Source organism: Phocoena sinus, chromosome 18 (genome assembly GCF_008692025.1).
Source record: "Phocoena sinus isolate mPhoSin1 chromosome 18, mPhoSin1.pri, whole genome shotgun sequence".
NCBI lineage: Eukaryota > Metazoa > Chordata > Mammalia > Artiodactyla > Phocoenidae > Phocoena > Phocoena sinus.
The window spans coordinates 16,221,375-16,245,870 of record NC_045780.1 but is presented as its reverse complement, the minus strand read 5'-3'; the positions used below and the strand labels follow the sequence as shown (position 1 = coordinate 16,245,870).

The 24,496-nt window shown below is 40.3% G+C and overlaps 1 protein-coding gene across 4 annotated transcripts in view; it reads left to right on the top strand.

Annotated features, from left to right (window-relative positions):
- WDFY2 (WD repeat and FYVE domain containing 2) overlaps positions 1 to 24,496 on the top strand; it is a 177,944-nt gene that overhangs the window by 2,834 nt on the left and 150,614 nt on the right. Inside the window, exon 2 of one of the 4 annotated variants that reach the window (XM_032610855.1) lies at positions 8,928 to 9,043. The exons of the other annotated variants lie outside the window; for them this stretch is intronic. Coding sequence (XP_032466746.1) covers positions 8,928 to 9,043 — 116 coding nt within the window. The remainder of the gene's footprint in view (positions 1 to 8,927; positions 9,044 to 24,496) is intronic. 4 annotated transcript variants of the gene reach the window in all.

The following is a 24,496-nucleotide window of genomic DNA, read 5'->3' as shown; positions in this document are numbered from 1 at the left end:
TTTCCATCTATAACAGTGTTACAGGTACTTGTTATCCATTTATCTTCTTCTCCATGAATTCCCTAAGACGTTATGTGCGTCTTACTCATTGTAATATCTGTAAGGCCTAGTATGGTGGCTGGCACACAGTAGGCCCTCAAGAAACATTTGTTGTGTTGGTGACTGGTCTTTTTCTTGTTCCTGAAAGCACAGCATCTTAACTGTTGTAGACATTTCATTGATACTTGTTTGAATGAACTTTATGACAACCTGTGAAAGTTCTGTTGGACAAATGTATGGAAAAGGATTGGACTGGATGGCCTTTAAAGGTGCCTTAAAACTTTGAAAGTCAATGCATTGCTTCATTCATTCCATCAACAAACATTTGAGTCCCTACTGTGTTCCAAGCACATGTGTACACTTCATTGGTGAAAATGACAAGGTCCTTTCAAGATACTCACAATTTATTTGGGGGGGGGGCAGATTTTAGAAGAAAATAAAACCACAAACTCTAAGATTTAATATTGAAAAGAGAATTTTTAGATGAGGAAGAGTATCTGGATTCCACAGCCATTGTTGTTCCCTAAATTTTACTTACCTTTGGAGGATTCTTTCACTTGGACTACCATTTTCACCCTACGGCTGCCTTTAGTCGTGGGCTGGTGATATTCTAATCTTCAGGCCCAAGAGTGGTAAAAACCCTTACCCTCAGTTAAGCACAGTTGAGCACAGTTAAGACAGACTGGACCTTTACTGGATACCAAGGGAGAAAATATAAGGAAATAGAAGAAATATAAAAACGGGAGTTCCCTGGTGGTCTAGTGGTTAGTGGTTAGGACTCGGCACTTTCACTGCCGTGGCCTGGGTTCAGTCCCTGGTTGGGGAACTCCCGTAAGCCTCACCTCACAGCCAAAAAAAAGAAAAGGAAGAAGAAATATAAAAACGGTCTGACTTACAAGTATAGATTTGTGGTGCTATCATAAAATGGAATTTGTTCTCAGAACTCACTGTCCTTATCTGAGTCTGTCTTTGCTTTGGTTGTAGCTGGATTCTGTCTCCAAAGAATATGCCCAACTTTGGTACATTGGGTTCCTCATTTCCCAGCTTCTGTCTGGACTGTCTCTTCTGAGTGACTGCCTTTTTTTTTTTTTTTTTTTTTTGCGGTACACGGGCCTCTCACTGTTGTGGCCTCTCCCGTTGAGGAGCACAGGCTCCGGACGCGCAGGCTCAGCGGCCGTGGCTCACGGGCCCAGCCGCTCTGCGGCATGTGGGATCTTCCCAGACCGGGGCACAAACCCATGTCCCCTGCATCGGCAGGCGGACTCGCAACCACTGCGCCACCAGGGAAGCCCGTGACTGCCATTTTAACATTCCTTGCTTAGGAGTTTCCTCACAGACATCTTGGGTGTATTTTGGTCAATATCGATCTCTAGCCTGCAACTTACCAGGGTAGCTGGTAAGCCACCTGCAGCTCCCTTGTCCAGTGGCAGCCTCTTCAAGTGTTGAAAGCCAGAAGAGACTGCTCCAGATGGGAGCCAGCCCTGTCCAGACGTTTTAACTTTGTAAGTTCTTTATGTGCATATCTTAACACAAGTCAGCAATCTTAGAATTCATACAGAGAGTTTCTCTAGGTAATTACTATTAGACAGTTATAGAAAATTGTTCCTTCACCAGGAATAAAAGGGGGTCAGATTTTTATCTCATATAAGGAGATGTGTTGACGACGGGTACAAACACCATCCACTGGGGTCATCGAAGCATCTCCTCTGCTTGCACTGGTTAGAGAAGAGACCAAGGAGCTCTCCTCCAGGTGGGTCTTGCGGGATGAGTAGAAGTTCATGTGAGAAAGCTAGGGTGTTGGAAGGGGCATTCTAGCTAGAGGGGGAAGAGAAAACTCCTGGGGCACTGAGAAGCACTAGAACGAACTGGTTAAGAATGCACTCAGGAGCCATGCAACTTGAATTCAGAACTCAGCTGAGTGTCACACTTGGAGGAATCTGGAAAATTGGTGTCTCCACAGGAGTAATTGTGATAGCGAACATTCCCAAAACCTGTGAGTGCAAGAATTTGGAATTCTCTTGGGAGATAAAAAAAGAGCTGAGGGTGTGGTGGCAGGGTGTTGTGGAGGAGACCATGGGGAGGGGTCTGCAGGGGAGAGGGTAATGGGGAGGGACTGCGGAGTTTGCGTTTTCATTTTTGGCCGTGACTCGCAGCTTACTGTTTCTTAGCTCTCTGACCAGGGATCGAACCCGTGCCCCCTGCAGTGGAAGAACGGAGTCTTAACCACTGGACCGCCAGGGAAGTCCTGGGGAGGGACTGTGGAGAGCTGCCATCTTATATTCTGACTTCATTCGGGACAATTTAGGCAACATTGTTATCTGTGTTCTCTGTAGCCCCTAAGGGCACATAGGACCATGCAGTGGGTAATAATAGGAGGTCCCATTTTTGTCTCAATATATGGTCTGACCTCCAGTGCCTAGCACAGAGGAGGCAGCCCATATATATGTTCATTGAATGGATTAAGCAATGGCTGATCTATCAGCTGTTTGGAATGGAATGGGCCTGAGGAGGTTGGGAGTTTCTTAGAGCAAAGGTTTAAGTTGAACCTGAGAGAAGCTTAGCTCCTTACTTTGGGCCAGGGTAGTGTTTACAACAAGGGATAGGGGTGGGAAGCGGTTGGAATGAGAGAGTGGTTTGGGTTTTTAAAAATCTTTAAGGCCTTTTTTCCCCAACTCTGATTTTTTTTTTTGGGAATATTTATTTATTCATTTTGGCTGCACCGGGTCTTAGTTATAGCACGTGGGATCTTCATTGTGGCAGGTTTTAGTTGTGGCATGTGGGATCTTTTTCAGTTGCGGCAAGTGGGCTTCTTAGTTGTGGCATGCAGGTGGGATCTAGTTCCCCAACCAGGGATTGAACCTGGGTCCCCTCCTGCATTGGGATCTTGGAGTCTTACCCACTGGACCACCAGGGAGGTCCCTTTTCCCAACTCTGAACCACTCTAAGAGTCACTACTTGACTATTTCTTCTTCTTCTTTTTTTTTATTGGAGTAATAATTTTTATTGGAGTACGGTTGATTTACAATGTTCTGTTAGTTTCTGCTGTACGGCAAAGTGAATCAGTTATACATATACATATAGCCACTCTTTTTTAGATTCTTTTCCCATATAGGTCATTACAGAGTATTGAGTAGAGTTCCCTGTGCTATACAGTAAGTTCTCATTAGTTATCTCTTTTAATATATATAGTAATGTGTATATATCAATCCCAGTCTCCCAATTTATCCCTCCCCTTCCCCTTGGTAACCATGTTTGTTTTCTACGTCTGTGATTCTGTTTCTGTTTTGTAAGTAGGTTCATTTATGACTATTTCTTGAAAAGATCTGTTAAAATATCATTTATAAATCCTCATACTATTGGCTCATACCATTGATTCTTTTCACTGTGAAATTGTACTATCTCGGTTCTCTGGTTGAAACCATTAGTTTTCACTAAATACTTAGACCTTGGATCAGTTCAGTTGAGCTCATGGAGTTTTATGTACCATGCATTTTATAACACTTGCATCAAAACATTTTGTAAATGCAAATCAAAGTTTTTCCCAATGTGCAAGCATAATTCTGAAAGTTGAGGACTTCCTAGAGTGATGGCGTGAAGTCTCTGAAGTTGACAAAGTTAGAAGCCATCTGAACTATTTTTTGAGTGTGTCAAGTCTCTATTTAATGGCATAAAATTAATAAACTTTCAACTATGCACTAGAGATTCATCACTTGGAAGTAGTAATTGCTGGTTTCAAGGTTCCAAAATGGGAATTTGCCCCATATGATTTTGAAAATTAGACCTTTACCCTGAATTCAGAGCATGAGGCAGGCTTCATGTCAGCAAATCTGTCTGGAAACAGGCTGCCTCTGGGTCTCTAAAGGTCAGAATACAAATTGTCTTTTTAAGAAAAAATTCACTATGGGAAAGCTGTTTAAGGAGGTTCGCTAGAGGGGCTTAGCTTCTAGTGACCCCAAAGCTCCTGAGGGTTCTGAATTTCCTACTTGATTTACATAGTTAAACCAGACTCTATCCAGGACCTCAAAGATCTTAATCAGGATACATTCATCTGGATATTGCAAGATAGTGGAAAATGTTTGACGCTCCTAAAGTGAGTGACTCTCAGATTTTGAAATCCTGAGCAGCTATCTTGTATCTCAAGTGTTGCTAAACTTACTTTGAAAAAGAAAAATAGGTAAAGAATCATAGGACAGTAGTAGCCATAAGAGACTTCAGACAGTTGATCTTTTTCCAAGCAAACAAAATCAAAACTTTAAAAATGGAAATACTATTTTTTCCTTGCACAGCATCTTTCGCTGGCTCTGTTTTCAGTTTGAATTTGCCTTTGAGAGGGAGAGATTTTATGTTTGTTGCCGAGAGCTGTCTGGATGTCCTTACAAAGTAACAGCTTTGGGGAAATTAAAACAGCACCATTTAGAAATCAATAAGTAAATGGTGCTTTAAGACAAAATAAGTAGTGATCTCTTGATATCTGTAACACTAAACTAAGTTATATTCAGTGTATACGTACCATCAAGCCAAGCTGTTTTTCTCAATTACAGTATCAGAATGGAAGGAATTCAAAAGCAGGCAGCACTCGTTTATTTTTATGTGAGTAGGTCTCCCAAGGAGAGTGCCACAATTAACCTAGAAATTCCCTAATGCAGAAAAAATAACTTCCCTCTTGCAACTTCAGTAAGCAGTCTCATTAACTTTTTTTTTTTATTTAAAGGGCCGGGGTCCTCCCCATCCAAATGCTTCATTTAGTCATTAGTCTGAAAAATTGATTCAGAGATGTAAGTAACAAGACCAAAAGAGAAAAAAAGTCATCCTACTTGTCTCTTGGCAGGGAGTGCTGCTTTGTGCTCTCATGTGCCTTTCATTTAAGGAATCTTGGAAAAGAACTGGACTGGGGAGTCTGTTCTCCGCTCAGCCCTGCATTGACCTTGGGCATTGGGCATTTCATTGCTGTAAACCTCAGTTTCTCCATCTGGCAGAGGAGAGCCTAGGATTTCCTGGCTGTGACTTTGACACTGTGATGTACCCACATAAGGACTAGATAAGTGTAAAGTCTCTGCAGACCCATCGTCCTACACCTGGAGCTGAAGAAAGTGTGCAGAGGGGGCAAAAAAGTGGCATGCGCTCTGTGAGGTGATGTAAAACGATGCCTTTGGATAGCGGCGGTTCTTTATTCCTGGATGAAATATTAAAGAGCCGTTTGTTTTGTATTGGTGCCTAACACCTAGTTGAACTGGGTTCACTACATTCTTATTTCCAGATAAATCCTTTAGTTTCAAACACTAAGCAGTTTAGCTCTGGGTGGTTTTCTGGGCCTTAAGTCAGGGCCTGGATTGTCTAGAGTAACGCTTTTGAAACTTTTTTGACCATAAATCATAGTAAGAAATATATTTAGCATTTGCTACCCAAGACTCACGTACACTGACACATAACACACATATGTAACTGAAACGGAAGTTTTATTAAATGGTGTCCTTTTAACGTGACACGCATACTGATATTTTCTGTTTTGTTGTAGCCTTCATAAAATCCTAGCTGTGACTCATGCAAATGATTTCATGACCTGTAATGGGTTGAAAACCACAGTTTTGAAATACAGTGCCTTAGAAAAGCTGTTGAAGTTTTGTATCCTCTTTTTCTCTCTATGTAGTTTTGGTTTTCTAGGAGATGGAAATACAGTTCAACTCAGGGACCTGTACCCACCAGCCTACCCCACCCCTGGCCTGTCTTACTTTTCTGAATTTCCATGGATTAGAGAATTGGCCTAGTCTCATTGGAAGCCTTGGTGTCAGAAGATAACTATTCTAAGCCCTTTCAGCCCAGAGCTGGAGAGAGTTCAGAAGAAACCAGGGGTGCAGCAAAAACAGCTGTTTACGTGGCTGCATTTTGACTTCCTGTGATGTGTTCATTTATTACTGAGTTAGGACTCAGAAATGATACATCTCATCTAAGTTATAAATGTCAGGTGCTAACCTCTCTATATGACTGTGCTTTTCTTTTTAGCTGGGTGGATTTACCTATAATGTGGAGCTATTTGGGGATTTTATGTATTTTTTATGTTATTAAATTTTTAATCTCAGTTTCTAAGGATCTATTTTAAGTAATCATAATCCCTCTGGAGTGTGTTTACATTTTAAATAAAGGTAATATAACCATAATAAAGAAGAATTGCTCATAAATCTCTTAGCACAATGATTGTTTGTATTTTATGTATTACCTTCTAGCAGTTTTTTTAATGCAACTTTCAGAAATATGACTGTAATCATACACTTTAATGTTCTTGCTCCCACTTAAAATTGTGCCACCAGCTACCTAGTCTTTAATTATCATTTTAAGTGGCTGTATATTTTTCTTTTTCTTCAGTATTCACCCATATTTATTTAAAGCTTGTACTATATGAATTAGGACCTGGAACTCCCATTGTGAATAAGATATCCTGCTCTCAAGGTACTGGTAATCTACTGGGTACAGCATCATCATTTATCTATCACCTACTGTTGGCTATTTATTTTCACTTTTGTAAATGTTATGATGAACAACATGGTTGTGCATATAGGTTTTTTGTTTTTTTTCCAGATTTTGGATTATTTCCTTAGGAAAAATTGTAAGAAGATTGCCATGTTGCTTTCCAAAAGTCTTGTGCCACTTTATAATATTTACAGCGACATATGAAGTATGAGTTTTGCCACATCTGAACAGCCATGGATATTATCATTTATAATTTTTTCTTGGGGAGAGGGATAAATTGGGATATGGGGATTGACATATACCACACTACTATATATAAAATAGATAACTAATAAGAACCTACTGTATAGCACAGAGAACTCTACTTAATACTCTGTAATGACCTATATGGGAAAAGAATCTAAAAAAGAGTGGCTAAGGCTTCCCTGGTGGCGCAGTGGTTGAGAGCCCGCCTGCCGAGGCAGGGGACACAGGTTCTTGCCCCGGTCCGGGAAGATCCCACATGCCGCGGAGCGGCTGGGCCCGTGAGCCATGGCCACTGAGCCTGCGCGTCCGGAGCCTGTGCTCCGCAATGGGAGAGGCCACAACAGTGAGAGGCCTGCGTACCGCAAAAAAAAAAAAAAAAAAGAGTGGCTATATGTATATGTATAACTGATTCACTTTGCTGTACAGCAGAAACTAACACAACACTGTAAATCAACTATACTCCAATAAAAATTAATAAAAAATAATTTTTTTCTTGATAAATTGTAGTACTTCATTGATGTTAATTTGTATGTTTTGGCTGACTTGTGAATATTTTTCTGTTTGCTTGTTTACTTGTTATTTTCTCCTTTTGTGAATTGTCTGTTCCTGTCCTCTGTTTCTCCATTGAAGTCTCCTGGTTCTTCTGAACAATATTTTGTAAATATATATTCTATAAATATAGTAAGGATATTAACCGTGTGTCTCTTATGTATCCAGATATGTCTTATACTCCATTGTTTGCCTTTTTACTTTTTATATAGAAAATGTTTACTATTTAGTTTAACCATCTATCCTTTTTTATAATTTAAATTTCTTCCATCATTCCTATTTTTGAACGTAATTCTTTACCCAGAGATTCATTGAATATTCATTTTTCTTTCATCCTAGTTATATAATTTGGTAAAAAAGTAGCTTTTTGATTTATTTTGAAATGTATTTCATAGGATGGTGTAAATTGAGGAATGTAATGATTTTTCTAAAAGTTGCTGTTATTCAGCATCATTTATTTATTTTTTGCGGTACGCGGGCCTCTCACTGTTGCGGCCTCTCCCGTCGCGGAGCACAGGCTCCGGTCGCGCAGGCTCAGCGGCCATGGCTCACGGGCCTAGCCGCTCCGCGGCATGTGGGATCTTCCCGGACCGGGGCACGAACCCGTGTCCCTTGCATCGGCAGGCGGGCTCTCAACCACTGCGCCACCAGGGAAGCCCCAGCGTCATTTATTGAATGGTCCTTATGCTTTCTTTTATATTTATTTGTGAAACTATCTTATATTCTCATAAACAAGGCCTACTATGGGCTGTGTTGTATTTTGAGGATCTCTGCTTTTAATACCTGCCCTATACTTAAAAAAATTTTTTTTTTCTTTTCTTTAAAATTGAAATACAGTTGATGTACAATATTATGTTACTTTCAGGTGTACTACGTAGTGAATTGACATTTGCATATATTATGAAATTATCACCATGCTAAGTCTAGCAACCATCTGTCCCCATACAAAGTTATTACAGTATTATTGACCATATTTCTTATGTTGTGTGTTACGTCCCCATGGTTTATTTATTTTGTAACTGGAGGTTTGTGTCAATCTCCTTTACCTATTCTACCTCCCCACCCCCTTACACTTTTAATTATTGTAGCTAATGTGTTGTTCTTGATTGTTTGCCATTATGTATCTATGATAATAGCTGGACTCTCTCTAGCGGGGTCAGCGAATTAATGGGAAAGGAATCATTTGGCTCTAAATGATTGGCTCTTTCCCAAACTTCAGGATTTCAGAGTCTCAGTTTCTTTATCTATAAATTGGGAATAATGATTCCTCCCAGGATTGTTTGGAGGTCTACATGAGATGATATTCCTGTAGCACGTGGCATTGTACTTGGAGCATAGATGGTGCTCAGTACAAGTTAGTTTTATTGTTTGTTTATGGTACCACCATGCCTGTTGCTGTGGTTCCATTAAGGCTTGACTATTTTAAGAATCACCTTGGATACACAAAAGTGGGGCTATTGAATTTTTGTTGGCTTGTTTCATATAGTTCTGAGTCCCTTTATCTCCTCTAGATGTGCCAAAGTGGGGTTACTCTGTCATCTTTTTACTGCCGCTTCCCAAACTTGTTCTGTGAAAGCCAGGGGTCAGGGGAGGTATGTGACTGGTGGGTTCTGTGTTCTCTTTTGCAGCCTTTTCTCCCGCTCCATTTGCCATCTTGTCCTGAAATGATGAGTTCATTGTCCCTGCTGGTCTCCTGGAGGGCCAGGGCTGTGTATCCTGCGTCTTCCATGGGGAATACCTTGAGGTAGGGATGAAATTTTAATTACCCCAGTTTAGCTGCCCTCCACTGGAAGACTGGGCATTATAAACCAGCAGCTAGTGGGCTGAGGTCCACCCACAAACAGATTTTGTCTGTACACAATGTTTTTAGAAGTTTGGATTAGTAGCCAAGTTTTTAAAATCTGGATTTCACATAAAAGTCTGGCTTGTTGGCTTCTCTTGACAAATGGGAAGATGTAGCTGGGCCAGGCCGCAAGTTCCCCTGCTGTTGGTCCCTTGATCTGCCCACTTCGCCTACGGTCATCTGAGTGAGGCCATGAGAGGCCACGCCCATGCTGCCCCTGCTGCCTGCTGATGGGAAAACAGGGCACAGTAAGTAGCCAGAGAGCTTTCCTGTTTTCCTCTGAATCTGAAAAGTATTTTCCCTTTTATGGAGTCAGTGGTTAGAGTTTTCTTGGTATTTGGAAGAAGAAGAAGGAGAAGAAGTTGAAAGATAACCAGAATGCCTATATTTTTAAAAAATTAGGTAGAGGTGGAGGGAGGAAATTAATACACCTTTCATAAGAGATCCTGATGTTGTATACACAGTAAATAAATGTATAAATAAAGGCGTGTGTTGGTAAATTAGGCGTGGCATCTAGCCTGCCCCTCTCTGGACGCCTTGTAACAGTGATTGAGGCCAGGGATCCAAGTCCCAGAAGCCTGGGTTTGACTCTTGGCTCTGCCATCTCCGAGCTGGGTGATCTTAATCATTTCTTCAGAACCTTCCCAGCTGTAAAATGGGAGTTCAGACAGTACCTGCCTCATAGTGTTATTATGAGGGTTAAACGAATAAAGTGCTGGGTCCCAGCCAGTCCTCCAGGAATATTAGGGTTTTTGCTGCCCTTCCTCCAAACTAGTTTTCTAATTATTTAATAACTCTCTTTTCTCTCTAACTATTCTTTGTCTCTTCTTTGTCTTTGAATCAGTTTCTCTTTCCCTTTCTCCCTTAGTTTTCTCCCTAGTGCTTCTGGAAAGAGTGCTCAAGCATCATTACACTAGTTCTGTGACATTTGGAAAGTCACTAACCCTCTTTGATCCTCATCTGAAATTGATTTTTCATAGTTTGAAATGACATAATATATGTGAAAATACTTAATATATCAAACATCCTATAAAAATGTTAAGGATTGTTATCATTTAGCTGGTCATAAATATAAAACATGACTATATACTTTGAATTTAGAGAGTTTTGTCTTCTTTATCCTCATTTTAAAAGCAGATGAATATAATATTTAAATACATTTAAATTCTAATTTTAGAAAAACTTAAAATTAACATTATTACCTTTTATTGTGTAGAGCTGGATTAATATTTTTCTGGAGTCAGTTATCCGCAATAGAAAAAAAAGCTTCCCATGTTGTTAGAGTCTCAGTAATCTGCTTTAGTATTGATATTGGCACTTATGGGACTTGGAAAATCCTAGCTGTCTGATGTTTTATAGGAAGATTTTGTTTGGGGAGAAAGGGTGTTGGGACTAGCTAGGTTATTTCATTATATTCTGATTTTTGAAATATTTTTGAATTCATATTTGAGTGGCTTAATAAGTTCTCTTTATATTTCAAAGTTTAGATCTTTAAACAATTTGAAAGAATGAATAATTTTTCTCCAGAAGGTCAAATTAAATTAGAGAGGTTAGTTATGCTTAATCTGATGTGTGGATTATCTGTAGGTACGTATATGTCTGTGGGCTCTCATAGTTCTCAGGTGTGGTTCTCCTACCCCCTCCGTTTTATTTTTTGTTTGTTTTCTTCTAAAAAAATATTCTACCTTACTCTTTTTTTTAATTTAAGACAATTTTTTTAAGCGGTTTTAGATTTACAACAAAACTGAGAGGGAGATACGTAGATTTCCCACACATATCCCTGCTCTTACACATGCGTAGTCTCCCCACTATCAGCATCACTCACCAGAACTGTACATCTTTAATCAAGCATGAGCCCACACTGACCCATCATTGTCACCCAAAGTCTACATTTTACTTAGGACTCACTCTTGGTGGTGTACATTCTACGAGTTTGGACATATGTATGATGACATATCCATGTATAATATCATACAGAGTATTTTCACTGCCCTTAAAAATCCTCTGTGCTCTGCCTATTCATCTCACCCTACCCCATCCCAGCCACTGATCTTTTTTATTTTCTCCATAGTTTTGCTTTTTTCCAGAATGTCTGTCATGTAGTTGGTATCATACGGTATGTAGGCTTTTCAGATTGGCTTCTTTCACTTAGTAACATACATTTAAGGTTCCTTCATGTCTCTTCATGGCTTGATGGCTCATTTCTTTCTTTTTTTTTAAAAATAAATTTATTTATTTTATTTATTTATTTTTGGCTGCGTTGGGTCTTCGTTGCTGCCTGCGAGCTTTCTCTAGTTGCGGCAAGTCGGGGGGCTACTCTTCTTTGTGGTGCATGGGATTCTCATGGTGGTGGCTTCTCTTGTTGCGGAGCACGGGCTCTAGGCATGCGGGCTTCAGTAGTTGTGGCTCATGGGTTCTAGAGCGCAGGGTCAGTAGTTGTGGCTCATGGGCTCTAGAGCGCAGGCTCAGTAGTTGTGGCACACAGGCTTGGTTGCTCCGCGGCATGTGGGATCTTCCCAGACCAGGGCTCGAACCCATGTCTCCTGCCTTGGCAGGCGGATTCTTAACCACTGCGCTACCAGGGAAGTCCATGGCTCATTTCTTTTTAGCACTAAATAATATTCCATTTGTCTGAATGTACCAATTTGTTTACCCATTCACCTACTGAATTGTTTGGCAATTTCAATAAAGTTTTGGCAATTATCAATAAAGCTGCTATAAACATCCATGTTTAGGTTTTTGTGTGGACATACGTTTTCAGCTCCTTTGGGTAAATACCAAGGAGCACCACTGCTGGATTGTATGGCAGGAGTTTTGTAAGAAAGTGCCAAACTGTTTTCCAAAGTGGCTGCACTGTTTTGCGTTCCCACCAGCAATGTATGAGAGTTCCTGTTGCTCTGCATCCTCACCAGCATTTGGTGTTGTTAGAGTTCTGGACTTGGGTATTTTTAATAGGTACGTAGTGGTATTTTATTGTTAATTTCATTTTCATTTCTTTGATGTCAAAGAGTAGAGTATTCTGGTAGGGTATCTTTTCATAAGCTTATTTGCCATCTGTAGATTTTCTTTTTGGTGAGGTGTCTGTTAAGGTGTTTGGCCCATTTTTATTTTAGTTAAAGTCCTTTATCAGATGTGCCTTTTGCAAATATTTTCTCCCAGTCTGTGGCTTCTTGTCTTTTTTTTTTTTTTAATTTTTTATTGGGATATAGTTGATTTACAATTTTGTGCTAAGGTCAGGTGTATAGCCTAGTGAATCTGTTATACATATATCCACTCTTTTAGATTCTTTTCCCATATAGGCCATTACAGAGTATTGAGTAGAGTTCCCTTATTAGTTATCTATTTTATATATAGCAGTGTGTACATGTCAGTCCCAATCTTCATGGCTTCTCTTCTAATCCTCTCAATATTGTCTTTTTACAGAACAGAAGTTTTTAATTTTAAACAAGTTCAGCTTATCAATTTTTTTTTCATGGATTGTGTCTTTTGTGTTGTATCTAAAAAGGCATCATCACACCCAAAGTCATCTGGATTTTCTCTTATGTTACCTTCTAGGAATTTGTAGTGTAAGTGCCTGACATTAAGCTTTTAATTGCTGAGGCATCCATTTCAAATGACATCCATCTTTTTTTTTTTTTGCGGTACACGGGACTTTCACTGTTGTGGCCTCTCCTGTTGCGGAGCACAGGCTCCGGACGCGCAGGCTCAGCGGCCATGGTTCACGGGCCCAGCCGCTCCGCGGCATGTGGGATCTTCCTGGACCGGGACACGAACCCGTGTCCCCTGCATTGGCAGGCAGACTCTCAACCACTGCGCCACCAGGGAGGCCCAATGACATCTATCTTGAATAAAACATTGCCAGCTGTATGACACAGCTACTAGCAAAACAACAGGATAATGAATTAGATGCCCCCCACCTGTGAAGGTCCCTTTTTCAGAAAGCCCTGGGTAGCTAGATAACTGACCACCTGAGTGACCCTGTTCCTCCCTTCCTGCATCCCATTTCCCACTCTTATGCTTGAAATTAGCCAATACAGAGTGAATTCATGAAACCCTAGACACCCCACCCTTGGACCCTAATAAAGGCAGGGCCCCAGGTCTGCTCTTGTATGTGCTCTCCCCCCTCATCCCTCCCAACCTGTGACCTTGCTGTGTGGCTTAGGTGTGCTGTATACCCTCCAAGGCCTGTGAGTAATAAATCTTGTCTCTCAAAGTTCCCTGATGGTGTTCTGCTGAAGTGCATCCTGAGATCAAAATAAGAACCACAAGAGCTAGCCATTCCATAAATAGGGGCCCCAGTGGGGGATATGTCTGCTGAGCTCACTACAAATGATATGTACCTGAGCAAGGGCTACAGGCATTCCTAACACAGGCCCCTCCTGAGCTAGGTCCAAGCATAGGCTTGGGAGTGATATAACAGTTTTATTGTTTTGCATTTTACATTTAGGTTATAGTCCATTATGAGTTAATTTTTGTGAAGGGGGTAAGGTCTGTGTCTAGATTCATTCTTTTGCATGTGGATGTCCATTTGTTACAGCACCATTTGTTGAAGGGACAGTCTTTCCTCCCTTGTATTGCCTTTGCTCCTTTGTCAAAGATCAGTTGACTATATTTATAGTGGTCTGTTTCTGAGCTTTCTGTTCTGTTCCATTGATCTATTTGTCTATTCTTTCACCCATACCACACTGTCTTGATTACTGTAGTTTCACAGAAAGTCTTAAAGTCAGGTAGCATCTGTCCTTCAGCTTTTATTCTTCTTTTTCTATGTTGAGTTGGCTATTCTGGGTCTTTCGCTCCTACTTATAAACTTTACAGGCAGTTTTTCAACATTCATAAAATAACTTGCTGGGATTTTGATTTGAATTGCATTGAATCTATACATCAAGTTGGGAAGAGCTGACATCTTGACAGTATTGAGTCCCCCTATCCATGAACATGGAATATCTCTCCATTTATTTAGTAGTTCTTTGAGCTTGCCCACCGGAATTTTGTAGTTTTCCTCATAGAGATCTTGTACATATTTTACTAGGTTTATATCTAAGTATTTCATTTTTGGGGTTGCTGATATAAATGATATTGTATTTTTCATTTCACATTTCACTTGCTCATTGCTGGTATGTAGGAAGCCAGTTAACTTTTGTATATTAACCTTGTGTTTTGCAACTTTGCTATACTACCTATTCTTGAAAAATTTATAATTATTAAAATTATAAATTATAAATGAATTTTTAAGAGTTGCATCCATCTGAAGGTACAGATCAGTATCAATATTGAACCCAGAAGAAATATACACACTCTAAGTTGTTGATTTGTTGATAACTGAACAAAAGGTTAATTTCTTGAGATTACTCTGATCTGAGTAGCTTCCAGTGGTCCATTGGAACCAGGATGGCCCTCTTGTAAGTGTCTTTGACTTAACTGACATTTTATATTTTACACTAGGCCCTTTTTGATATCTTACCACTAAATAATTACTGGTAAATTCCATTCTTGAGTCTGAAGGACTGAACTTGATCTTGAAAACTTGAAGCAATGGACATTTTTTACATTGCACAAATATCAAGTTTGTATTTTTAGGGATGCTATTGTAGTCAGTATTTTTAGTGTCCAGCATTACTTATTTCTACTTTTCTAAAATGTTTGCTTAAAAAATTGATCTGTTGCTTTTGTTGCCTAGTAGTCCCATGCCTACATATGTGGAAAATTGAGTTTAAAGCTGGTGGCAAATACTGGATGGATTTGCAGGGAGAATGGATCAAAATGGCAAAATATTTAGTTATTTGAAATGGGTTTTAGCTGGAAGAGTGCCACACTTTGAGCAATAAATAATCATAGTCAAAAGACACAGGTTTTAAGGTTAAAAATGGTTACTTATTTGGTAGTTTATTTCCCTTAGGGACTGGTTCATGGAGACTATAACTGAAGTTCTGAATATTTGAATAAAAAATAGCAGGTAAAAATAGTTAGATATAGCAGTATATTTAAAAAATAATTAAACTTGTTTTTAAGGTGATAATACATGCATATGTAAAATTCTGAAGGCTATACTGAGAAAAGTTGTAAGATTTTATGAAAGGAAAACGGATAGGATTTGCACATGCTCTGATAAGTGCCCTTATATGGATCTCTGGGCATTTCTGCTTTAGCGACTGTAAACTTTTCATTTGCAGAGCTGCTCTGGGATTAGCAATGCTTGCACAGGGCCTCCTCCAGATCTCCTGATAGCTGCATTCCCTTAGTTCACTCTTCATGTAGTTCACTCCTCACATGCATTGACATTTTTCTGCTTACCTTATGTTCTGGGATCCTCATCACTGTTTCTCAAGGCCTCCAGCTCAGGACTGAGAACATAGTAGGCAAAATTGGAGCAACAGAGGTTTGTGTTGTGTGTTAGTTCTAAGTGAGGCCTCCCTCTGGTTTATAGGGGTCACTCTGAAACTAGTTGCCTTCTAATACTATATCATGGTGGAGTCTCTTAGGTTTCTTTGGGACTGTGAACAGAAATCAGCCTGGCAGGAGGCTCAGGCATCTTGCAGAATCCAAGCAAGGATGGGGATGCCTTTGGGCCTTAGGAAGTGAACTAGAGACTGGAGCATATGGAGAACCAGGAAGTGCTCTTTCCATGCTGCTCATGGGTTTGTCTGTGTCTGCTTCATTCTTTTCTCTTGCTCACACTGGCTTCAGTGTTTCTTACTTAGTCCACATGGCAGAACATGGCTGCCAGCTGCTCCTGAATTTTACATGTTCTAGTCTAGATAGGCAGGGAGAGATTGATGTCAGGCACCCAGTCCCAGTTCCAGAATTCCTTGGGAAGGGACTTATTGGTCCAGCCAGGTCAGCTGTCCATTCTAGGATTGTGGCCAGAAGTGGGGTCATGTTGCAGCAATATGATAATCACTGCTGCAGCCTGTGGGTGAGGAGTGGAGGACAAGTCTCAGAAAAGAGATGTAAGGTCAACAATCCAGCATGTGCCCACCGCTGGGACGGGGTGGGCATGAGATGAGCCCATGCCCTAGCAGCCTGGTGTGTTGTTGGTTGTTGTTCTGGTAGCAGCAGAATAATGAACACTGACTCTTGCTTTTCTCATGATTTTCATTGCCTTCTCTTTCTTGAAATCTGCTCATGTGTATAGTGTTGACATGTTCAGGTAGCCATTTTCTCCTCATTGCTTCATTTGCTGATTTGACATGTTGACTGCTGTTTTCCTCTAGTGAATATAAAGTGAGGGATGGGTAGATATTTCACAATGAATGTTTGCTGAGCAAAAAGCCATTGTTCTTTGACAAATTTCAGCACTGGTGAATGGACCCCACATGGTGACCATATTTCTAAACTCCACGTCAAAACACATGGCAACATAAAAGATTTTCTTCCTGATGGATGAATGTAGATAGATAGATGAACATATATGTAGATAGATATAGTTATATAATATATTTCATTATACATCTAGCAAACTGAAATCCAAAAAATGACTTGAAACTAGACTGCTAAGCACATATGGACACAGTATGTATCCTATTTCAGGGAGGAAGCTGAAAAGCCTCAAGGATATTAAAGTAATGAATAATAGTTAACATTTACTGAGTACATACCATGTGCCAGGCACTGTGTTTTAGGTGCCTTTTCTTATTTAATCCTCCAGATGATTTTAGGAAGCTAGTACTTTAGTCTGATTTGAAAGATGAAGGATCAGATGCAGCCGGGAAGAGGCAGAGTTGGGGATGTGCCTGCACCTGGTTCATTGGACCCCACAGCCCTTCATTCATCTTCACGGTGCTACACCAGCTCTCAGAGGCTCTGTTGAGGAAGGTGTAGAAGGACCAGTATGGAGCCTCCGTGGAAATCACAACAGGCTGAACTTGGTTTTTCAGAGGAAAAGCTAGCAAACCAGCTAACCGATCAACAAGTGACAATACAATTTAAGTAAAAAGAGGGTAGACATCCTTTTTACACCCTTGCAATGCCTTCTTTACCTGCTCTAAGTGTTGGTATTACAAAATTGTAGGTAAGACTTTCAGTGGTATCAGGAAGGGCTATGCATTTATTGATGGACAGCAGGGTCTGTGAATGAGGAGGGCCTTGTTGGCTGGGTGCAGGTGTTTATAGCCTGATTTTTCTCACATAACAAGACATCTGGAGATAGGTGGTCCTCATCTCTTTCTGTTCTGCCATCTCCAGCTTGTGGCTTTCATCCCTATGTTTGCCCCATGATTGAAGATGGCTCTTTGGCTTTTAGCTTCACATCTGGTCATAAATCTATCACAAGACCACCTAGCTACAAGGGAGGATGGAGCATTTGTTTATTCGTTGATTTATTCATTTTTAACACTTTAACAAATTTGGATATTGGGGAGATAAATAGTATGATCTCAAACAAGACATTTGTCTAGGGGAACTGCATTGTACTCTTTGGACCAGTGGGCTTTAAGCTTAGGAATAGATTGGTCCCCACATGGGTTCCATTTGAATTTTGTACCCTGTAAAACTGATGACAGCTTTTCCTCCTGTTCCCAACTGTGCCTCTTCTCACATTGCAGGACTGCCTTTGCTGCTTGGAACAGATTCCCAGATTGGACAAATGCTGTAATCTAAATTCTAATATCAGGATTAGAAACCTGTGGTTTGTTAAATTCATGGATACAGATCTGGGACTTTTATGATAAATGGATATAATTGGCCATGGACCACCCTAACGTTCATCAATTAATCTGGCAAATAGAAATATCAGAAAGTTTCCCAATTCTTGCCAGCCTTTTAGAACCACCTGAAATCATTCATTTGCTCTTCTCATTTATAACCAGGTATTGAACTGCTGGAAGAATTTGTAAATGCCCAAGTATGGACGCTTTCTAATATATAGTTATAGTGTGTTTTCCACTGACATATTTAAAAAATTTTTATTTTATATTGGAGTATAGTTGATTTACAATGTTAGTTTTAGTTGTACAGCATAGTGATTCAGTTAGACATATACATACATCTATTCTTCCCAGATTACAGAGTATTGAATAGAGTTCCCTGTGCTATACAGTAGATCCTTGTTGATTATCTATTTTATATATAGTAGTGTGTATATTTTATAATACATATTTGCCCCCCCCCCCCACCAAAGGTAACCATAATCTACTAATGTTTTAATTCTAGAATATCTGGAGCAGAAGTCCTCTTCTGGGAGTTTAAGTTATAGGTGTGGTGAGGTAGTGATGCTTTCAGCCCTCAGCATTGCCTGTTAGGGCCCGGAGCCCCTGGAGCCCCTGGGCTGAGTGCTTCTGGCTGGGAGGACCCCTGTCTCATTACTCAGGGTGCTTTCAAAGGTTGGGAAGCACTTCTGTAGGGACACTCATGGCTTTTTTTGTGTTTTTTTTTTTAATTTTTAAATATTTCAGCCGCGCTGCGCGGCTTACAGGATCTTAGTTTGACCAGGGATCAAACCCGCGCCCCTGGAGTGGAAACATGGAGTCTTAACCACTGGACCCCCAGGGAAGCCCCTCATGGCTTTGACATTGTACTTACAATAACCAACTCATCAAACCTGGCTGTATTTTCTCAGTGACAATTTGAGCAAGATATTGAAGGATGTTTTCTTTACATTATAATGTAAGTCATTTGCCCCAAATTTAAATCATAGAACTGTTCTTGGACTACTGTCAAGCAGTATGTCCTGTGGTAGAAAAAGCATGAGAGAGGGAATTATGAGACTTAAGTGAAAATCACGCTTCTCTCACTGTCTTCATTTTTCTTTTAGTTTCAGCTTCCTAATGGATAAAACAGGGAGAATAAATACGACCTTCTTCATAAGACTGTGATAAGAATTAAATGAAATAACGGATATGAAATTTCTTTGTAACGCTCTGTTAGGGGTCATAGACTCACATGGCCATAGGCACAAAGCGTATAATATAAATGAGTGGAAAAGTCTGCTTCGAGGATAATTACTAGTTGGAACTGGGTTGGGCCTCAGTGTCAGCCGTACAAGAGGGAGTAGTGAGGATTGTGGCAAACCGGAGGGTGTTTGCCTAGTGAAAGAGTACAGCTGCTTCTCAGCTCCAGCAGATGTTTGCCATGGGGGAATGCAAGCCCAGAGTCTCCAGATCACTGGATTTTTTCAAGAAGTACTAAAAATCCTGACGTGCATGTAAAATTCTTCAATTTTTAAAGTTAGTGCAAAAATGATTTTAAAAACTCTGCCAACCAAGCAAAATATTAACATGGGCCAGAGTCTTCCCTTTGTGCTATAAATATTAATTTCTTTTGAAAATAATGCATGCCAATTTATAATATTTATTGACAATGTTCTCAGTTAGAAAAAGCATTTAAAAAAAAAAATGTTTTGGCCATTCTGCACAGCTTGTAGGATCTTTAGTTCCCTGATCAGGAATTGAACCCTGGCCCCAGGCAGTGAATGTGCTGGACTGCCAGGGAATTCCCAGAAAAAGTATTTATATTAGGGTTGCCTTCTTCATTTTGTCCCTTCACAAATTTCTGCTTCATATTCTTCACTGAAAGGCCCTTCCCTGAGTATGTTGAGAGGAACATATAACTGTGATCCTGCCTATATCAAATAGAAACTCACGAAGAGAGACTTTTTTCACAGTTAAGAATCAGATTAAGCGACTTCCCTGGTGGTCCTGTGGTTGAGAATCGGCCTTCTAACGCAGGGGATGCAGGTTCGATCCCTGGTCGGGGAACTAAGATCCCACATGCTGTGGGGCAACTAAGCCCGTGTGCCACAAGTACTGAGCCCATGTGCCTCAACCAGAAAGCCCGCATGCCGCAACTACAGAGCCCGTGCGCTGCAATGAAGAGCCTTCGTGCCGCAATGAAAGATCCTGCATGCCACAACAAAAGATCCCGTGTGCCGCAACAAAGATCCCATGTGCTGCAACTAAGACCCGACTCAGCCAAAAAAATTTTTTTAAAAATTAAAATTAAAAAAATTCTAACCTCTTAAAAAAAAAGAGAATCAGACTAAGTCATAACCTTTAGTTAATAAACAGAAATGCACCCAAAAGCCTAAGGAAAGGGGAGTTTATTATGAGTCTCCTGGAGAACTCCTGGAACCCAAGGGGAAAGGGAAAGTGGCTGAGCCTTGTGAATGCCACGGCTTGGGAATAGGAGAGACTTGAGGATTGGGTAGAGCTATATTGTCTAATATGGTGGCCACCAGCCACATGTGGCTTTTTAAGTGTAAATTTAAATTAATTAAAATTAAATACAATGAAAAATCCTTTAGTGGCACTAGCTACATTTCTAGTGCTCAGAAACCACATGTGGCTGGTGGCTACCGTATTAGTGTAGATTATAGAACATTTCCATCATTGCAGAAACTTCTGTTGGGCAGTGTGGATAGAGGATCAAGGGTGTGAAGTGGGAGGTCTAGTTAAAGGTTAAACTAAATGGTGGTGGTGCCTGGACTGAAGCATTGGCAGTGGGGCACATTGAGAAGCAGTTCAGTTACTGAGGAAAGTTACCTTTGTGGAGGCAGCATTGGGTAGGGGTTAAGAGCAAGGATTGGTGTCGGATTTGAGCCCTTGCTCTACCATTTCTTAGCTGTGTGGTCTTAGAGAAGTTACTTAAGGCTCAGTTTCCTAGGTTGAAAGATGAGGATTATTGAAGCCTCGGAAATGGATGCCATATTCCAGGGACAAGTAGAATGAAAAGGGAGGTGAGCAGTGTGATCAAAGAAAGTGCTGGGGAAGCTTGCAGTGAGGAACGTTAGTTGGGGAAGATCTCAGAAAGAGATGGATGCTAACCAACTTTCTGAAGATGAGTGGATTTTAGAGTTGGTCCGTGTCCACATAAGGATAGCAATTTGGATTGAGAGCATGGGCGTTAGAGTGAGACCTGGGTTCAACGTCACCACTAACTAGCTCTGTGGTATTGAATAATTAGCACACAAGCTTGTAATTACCAGGACCTTTGTTTCCTTATGTGCGAAATGGGCATAGTAATAGAATTTATCTCAAAAGGTTGTGAGGATTAAGGGATGTAATTCATATAAAGATTGAGTAAAAAGCCTGATAGATTATAAACATTCAATAGATGTTATTAAGAATCCATCCTTGAAAGGTAAAAGTTCAATATCGAATAATAGAGAATCATGGTGGATGTGGATTGTACAAAATTGGAGAATTTCCACCTAATGTGTATTATTAAAACTAAAGGGCACCCTGTTGGAAATTTAGAATGTGAAGAAAATAATTTTGGTGTAAATGAAAAAGTTTTGCTTTTGTGAATACAATCATTACTTGTGGAACTCATTATTCAGAGCCTTATAGACAAATATGTTTAAATAAAGTTAAGAATAATTGAATTTCTGGATGATAAATCCACACTGGACAATTGAGGAGGATGCTAGGGGTGTTTGGTGCATCTGAGAGAGCTTGTCAAGATGCCGGAGACCTTTTAAATGTTCTCACTGGGGACTAATGGTCACATGCCTTACGGGATGCAGAGGAGGGGTTTCCAAGCATTTTATCATGATGAGTTGCTTCCAAGATGACTTTTTTCCCCTTGTTACTCTATGAGTTTGTTCTTGTCTTTTATTCTAGCATAAATTGAAGCAATTCTCTTCTCACCATAAATCAAAAGCACAAGGCAGAGACAGCAAAAGGCAGTGTTGGGTGGTAAAGAAAAGCCAGATAGACCTGCCTGAATTAAACCCCAGCTCCTCCACTTACTAGCTGTGTGACTTCTCTCAGAGAGGTTAAAGTCATTTTTAAAAGGTGTCATGGTGGGGCTTCCCTGGTGGCGCAGTGGTTGAGAGTCCACCTGCCGATGCAGGGGACATGGGTTCGTGCCCCGGTCCGGGAAGATCCCACATGCCGCTGAGCAGCTGGGCCCGTGAGCCATGGCCGCTGAGCCTGCGCGTCCGGAGCCTGTGCTCCGCAATGGGAGAGGCCACAACAGTGAGAGGCCCGTGTACCAAAAAAAAAAAAAAAAGTGTCATGGTGCTTGTATGTATTATAAGTATTAAAGTACAGAAGGAGTTGTAAGTAGAGCTTCTGGTGCATGATAGGATTTTTAGATGTTAGAAAATGCCTTAATTCAGTTGATTTCCAATTCAGAAATTTAGGGGATTTGGTTTTGGGTGGGGATTTTCTGTCCATAGTTTTAAGTATAGTGTCAGGCACATTATAAGCACTCAGTAACTAACTCTGCATTAAATTAATAATTCAAGAATTTATGTAAAAAAAACCCAAAATAAACAAAACAACAACAACAAAAAAGAATTTATGTAACTCTTTGTATAGGTGGAAAAGAAATTGCCTAGGGGTGAAGTTGTTACTTTTTTTTTTTTTTTTTTTTTTTTTTTTTTTTGGTACGCGGGCCTCTCACTGTTGTGGCCTCTCCCATTGCGGAGCACAGGCTCTGGACGCGCAGGCTCCACAGCATGTGGGATCTTCCCCAACCGGGGCACGAACCCGTGTCCCCTGCATCGGCAGGCGGACTCTCAACCACTGCGCCACCAGGGAAGCCCGAAGTTGTTACTTTTATTGCTTATTTATCTTCAGTTATGCACCCAGGTCAGGTATTATTATTTGGTTGTTTGGGAAATAAGCACTTTGTAAATGGTAGCTGTTATCACAATCCAGAAACTGGATTCTAAAGCAACAGTGTAGGAAATGCACCTGTCACAAGGGAACTGTCATTTGACCTTTTGTTAACAAAATATATCTTGTTTATGTCAGCGGAGTATGAACAAGGTCATAACATGCCTATAAATGCAGTATTGTAATAAGAGGGAACTGGAACCTCTTTTGTGATTAGAATCATTTAGGTTAAAAATTGCAAATGTAATAAATACAATTCACAGTATGCCACTGCATTTTCAGTTTTTTGATAACATTATACATTTTATCTAATTAAATTGAGATATTTGCCAGCACTGTCACTCATAATTTATGATTCACAGTACCTACCTGAATGACAAAGTAATACTTTTTCACCATTTGATTCTAGTGATTGTTAGTTTCTTTCCCATTGGATGGACAAGATAATTTATCTTGCTCGAATATTCTGTGGCAGAAAGCAGTATCCTTGCAGTGCCAGTGATCACTTAATTCAGTGACTTCAACTACGTGAAATGTAACCAAAAACCGGAAAATAAGCAAAAGTGACCTTTAGCAGCCAAAATGTGATATAGAAACCCTACTCACTAAAATTTGTGTATTTTCCTCCTAGACACACCCATTAGACACTTAAATACGCTGATATTATACTGAAATGTACTTACCGAAATACAATATTTCATTGACTTGAAGATCCACATTCTTTTTAACCTTTAAATTTTTCTGACGTCAGGATTTTAGTGGCTTCAAACAATTACTGTTTACCCAAGGTCAGTGAGTTGGCCGGGGTGTCTGGTAGACCTGCCTGGACTTGTTTACTTGGTAGAAAGGCAGCAGCAAGCGAAAAGGGTAGCCCCAGTGTGCAAGCAGTTTTCCAGCTTCTGTCTGAGTCACTTTTGCTAATGTCTCATTAGCCAAAGCAAGTTACAAGGCCAAGCCCAGAGCCAAGGAGTGGAGAAGTAGACTGTGCCTCTTGATGAGAGGGGCAGTCACATTGCAAAGTATGTCCACAGATACTGGGATAGGAGGGATTTCTGAGTGTATTTTTGCCAACCATCTACCATGATATTACAATGAAATCATAGTTTAATCAATGTTTTATCTTTCTCGGTCATAAATAAAATAATGTATCTATGATTGGTATCTTAGAGTTGATGAAATAGGGTATATATATTTAGTTTTTAATTAAAACAATACATATTCAATGTCAGAATTTAAAGTAATATGTAAGTATATGAGTTGAAGTGCTTCCTCACTCTCTTTCCCCCACATTGCAGATCCTAGGGGCATCTTCCAAGGACAGTTCCGCATATATTTTGTGTGGTGGCCTGAACAGTGGCCCCCCAAAGATGTCTCCATCCCTATCCTAGCCTCCAGATCCAGAGAATATGTTACTTTATATGGTAAAAGGGACTTTGCAGATGTGATTAAGGATCTTGGGATGGGGAGATATCCTAGATTATTGGGTCTTTAAAAGAGGGAGGCAGGAGGATTAGAGTCAGAGGAGGAGGCAATGTGAAGATGAAGGCAGAGATTAGACTGATGTGACCATAAGTCAAGGAATGCCAGCAGCCTCTAGAAGCTGGAAGAGACAAGATTCTTCCCTGGGACCTGCAGAAGGAACCAGCTATGCTGACACCTTGATTTTAGCTCCTTTTTAGACTCATTTGGACTTCTGACTTCCAGAACTGAAAGAGAATACATTTGTGTTGATTTAAACCACTAAGTGTGTTGTAGTAGTTTGTTACAGCAGCAAATGGAAATGTATATTTATTTAATT